The sequence below is a fragment of the Populus alba genome, chromosome 1 (genome assembly GCF_005239225.2).
Source record: "Populus alba chromosome 1, ASM523922v2, whole genome shotgun sequence".
In the NCBI taxonomy this organism is placed as follows: Eukaryota; Viridiplantae; Streptophyta; class Magnoliopsida; order Malpighiales; family Salicaceae; genus Populus; species Populus alba.
In genome coordinates this window covers 7,977,305-7,981,487 of record NC_133284.1, presented here as the reverse complement: position 1 = coordinate 7,981,487, position 4,183 = coordinate 7,977,305, and the positions used below count along the sequence as shown (strand labels likewise).

Below are 4,183 nucleotides of genomic sequence, written 5' to 3'. Positions count from 1 at the left end.
TTTCATAATTTAATTTAATTGTTTTTTTATAAGTTTATCTAAGTTTCATAGTTCAATTCACGAGACTCGAGGTTTTACTGGTTTTTTATATAATTGATTTTTTTTAATTTTATTATTTTCTATTTAGGTTGATTAAAAATTAAATTTTATAATTTATTTTGATTTGTTTTCTATGAAATTATTATAATCTGATGATCCAAGTCAAGGGTTTGACGAGTTAAACTAGGTTGACTTAGTTTTTTTTAATTAATTTTTTGTTGAATTTCATCATTTAATGTTAAATTGATTGAAAATTGTGTTTCACAATTTATTTTGATTTTTTTTTATTAATTTATTTTAATTTTATGATTTATGTTTGATATGTTAATTTGAATTGATTATTTTTTTAAAATTTTATTTCTTTATATGAGGTTGTTGAGATTCAAAAAAACTTCACTAAGTGGATTATATCAATTTAAGGTCAATCAATTTGCTTTTCTCGAGCCTGGTTTAGACTAGCAACGGGAGAAAAGGTGAAAAAAAGCAATGGTAGCTGAAAAGAAGGGAAGAATTTTCCATGAATTAACCGAAACTTAATTTTGCTTGCTTCAAAATCGAGTTCTTTATTTAGACTAAGATTGTATTTGTTTTTTTTTTTTGCTAGCTTTTATAGCAGTGGTGAAACAAACGCAATAATATATTTGATAACAAAAAAAATTGTGTTTTTTACAAGATCTATTAAAAAATTAAGTTTAAAACGTAATATTTATACAACAGTTTTTATATGTTTTTTTAACTGAATTTCATAAAAACAATTATTTTATACATATTTTTTACTATACATAAATTTCAATCAAAATTTTTACAAAACACATATCTAAATTTAATTAACCACAACTAACAATACTTTTTTAAAACTTATTTTTTTCAAACCATAACAAAAAAAACTACCTCCCTAAAACGAACACACTGATCTAGCTGCCCTCCACACTTCACCCACAAAAGCAACAATTTATTTTCACAGTGTATAAGCAAGCACAGCATGACTATTTGTCTATTATGTATGTTGTCCACGCGCCGTTTTGAGTATAAATTCAAAATGTTTAATTGTGTTGTTGCGATTCTTAAGAGAAAAAAAAAACGTTAATTCATAAGATGACACAGTTAATTTAGTTAAACCTAATTTGACTATTTTTTTAGGATGTTGTTTTAATTTTATTTTATTAAACTCTAAGATAACAGTTCACTTAACTAAACTACCATATAAATAATGAATGATGGACTCGATTAAGTTTAAATTATATTATAAAGGGTTGTACACGGTATTGGAATATATATATATCAAAGGTAGTAAAATCCATGTGATTCTCTCTAATTTTTTCTTCTTGCTTCACAACCACTAGGCATTTGGTCGATGTGATCATTAACAATTAGGTGAACCACCTCTTGAACACCATCCTTATTCGGTTCAACCTCCAGCCAACTATCCTCTCGTTTCCTCTTCATATATATATAGAGACCCCAGCACCGCTAATATTCTCAGTCATTCAGAGCTCTGAAACACAACCACTTCTTGATAAAATGGCAAGCATGATTAGGTCAAAGGAAGATGAACGTGCAGGGGCAGAAATCGTGTATGGTCCTGAAGAGTGCCATCGCCACTCCATAGAGCTTCTTGAAGAGCTGGGATTCCCTAAGGGTGTCCTCCCTCTAAAAGATCTTGAAGAGTGTGGAAGGGTTAAGGAAACTGGGTTTGTGTGGATGAAACAAAAGGCCCCCTGTGAACATTTTTTCGTTGGATCCAACAGTAAGGTAAGCTATGCCGCAGAGGTGACTGGTTATGTAGAGAAGTTCAAGATGAAGAAAATGACTGGAATTAAGAGCAAGCAGATGTTTTTATGGGTGCCAATATCTGAAATGAGCATCGGAGATCCGTCGAGCAAGAAAATTCTCTTCAAGACTCCCATGGGAATTGGCAAGTCTTTCCCCATCTCTTCTTTCATGACCGATGAGGAGAAGCATGAAAAGCTGGAGGAAGTCCATCAATGAAATCGACTTTTTTGATTGCTGTAGTTCTTGTTGCGTTCATCAATAAACTCACTGTTGTTCATGTTTCCGTGAGTTTTTCTCGTGTCGTTGATTTCATCTGAGGTGTGGAAGAATTATATTTTGTGATGTCTATTATTTATCTGTAGCTAACCTCATCATCCTTTCGTGTATTTTGCTATGGTTATGGTTTTAGTTATAGCCACGAACTATAACCGAAATAAAAAACAATAATTATAATCATTAATTTACTAACGGTTACAGATTGTGAATAATTATAACTATAATAATCGATTCTCCATTAAGTTAACCATTTACTCCATCTATTTTATTTATTTTTTAAATCTAAATTAATAAATAAATTTTACAAATTCAGATTATAATTACATTTTAACAATAGTGTATATAATAATAACAGCCACGCCCTTAACAACAACCACAATAAAAACATTACAAACCATGCAAGATATTTATTCATAATTAGAATTATTAATAGAAACTAAACATCGTGGGAAAAACAGTTTAGCTGAAATTACTGTTCATCCTAGAGTTAAACTGTTGGCCTACCGTGCACATGCGCTTCATCACCAGTAAAAATACCACATGATGCTTTCAATTTCATCGCAAAGGCAGCATTTGATTGCCAAGAAACGTCACATGCATTTCTCAAAGAAAAAAGGACGTTTCTAATTTATTAATAATATTTATATTTGTTAAAAAACTAAATTTTCTTTCATTCAAATTAATAATAACTAAAAATCCATGAAAAAAATATGAAAAAACCCTTGGATGTTATTGTTGTTGTTATTATTATTATTATTATTTTGCTTTTAAAATAATATTGTAGTCATTTTATTTTGCAATCAAAGTGTTAAAAGACCAAAAATATCTTGAACCCCAATTTTATTTTTATTTTTGCTTTTATGAGTTTTAAAGCCATTTAACTATGTATCTAGAACGTAAAAAAAGAGAACATGTTTTTTATTAATATAATAATGACAAATAGACTCTATGAGAAAAACTATTCTGCTCTTAATAGCTAGTTAAATAATTATGTTTAAAAAAGGCAAAATAATCATTTTATTATTATAATCAATAATAAGATGTGTCTTTGCAAATAGTAAAATATGGATCTCTTTTAGGGTTATATATATATATAAAAAAAGTTTTGACATTTTATATACAATGATCCATTTTAGATTAAAAAAATAGAAACTGCATTTTAGTCCATAAATTTAAATTTTGCATGCATTTTTTCAATGTGTGTTAGTGATTTTGGCATCTAAGATGTGTTCTTTGGCTCTCCCAGTATCGCCACCCTTGGACACATTGATGTAATCAAAACTTATTTGTTTTTTCCCCTTTACAAATCTAAGTATTTTTGGAGCTAAATTTCATGCATTAAGGTAAGATAATTAAGCCTATTTCTATTCAAGTTTTAAATAAACCATTGATATTTGATCTGATGTATTCATAAATATTTTTTTTCTCAAAATAAAATACGAGAGTAAAAGATGAGAAACAAATCCATTTGCTATCTGACCCAACAAATAATGCTATAAAACTATACCTTGAAATTATATTGATATTGGATTCTATCCAATAATGTACCCCCACCTCAACTTTAACAGCCCGTTTAACGCGCAAGCACCTCACAAAGTACAGTTATGGAACTTAATTTATGCAAATCAACCAGGCATTAAAAAAGGAAATTAGAAGTTCAAACAATTTACTCGGAGTAATTTTAAAAAAGGAAAAATAAATGTATTAATTCAAATGGAAAAAACGGGAATATCTTAAGGACTAAAGATTCTCCAATATGGGATAGAATAACAGTGGGAATATATATATATATATATATATATATATATATATATATATATATATTTGATAAAGATGTGTGATTCGCCAGTCAATCGTTCCACCAAAATAGGAATCCTGAAGAAGAAAAAATGTAAGAAATCTAGAAAGAGCACAAGAAGCCGCCCCGCTGCCTCCTCAAGCCGCCCTTTAGACTTCTGGATAGGAATGGACTCTGATATCCTGCGCTCCCCCGTCCATTCGCAAAGTATCAAACTCGTTGTAGAGTGTGTTGGTAGTAGAATAGCGGTTATAATTGTAGTTGAAAAAAAATTATTTTATAAAAATTATTTTTAAT

At 29.1% G+C, this 4,183-nt stretch overlaps 1 protein-coding gene across 1 annotated transcript; it reads left to right on the top strand.

Moving 5' to 3' along the window:
- Positions 1-1,379: 1,379 nt before the first annotated feature.
- LOC118033950 (uncharacterized) lies at positions 1,380-2,173 on the top strand. Its single transcript, XM_035039093.2, has one exon. It carries the CDS (start codon positions 1,561-1,563, stop codon positions 2,026-2,028), a length of 468 nt encoding a protein of 155 aa, XP_034894984.1. The 5' UTR covers positions 1,380-1,560; the 3' UTR covers positions 2,029-2,173.
- Positions 2,174-4,183: the final 2,010 nt, after the last annotated feature.

Coding starts and splice junctions, on each gene's coding strand:
- LOC118033950 (XM_035039093.2), top strand. CDS start 1,561: ATGGCAAGCATGATTAGGTCAAAGGAAGATGAACGTGCAGGGGCAGAA.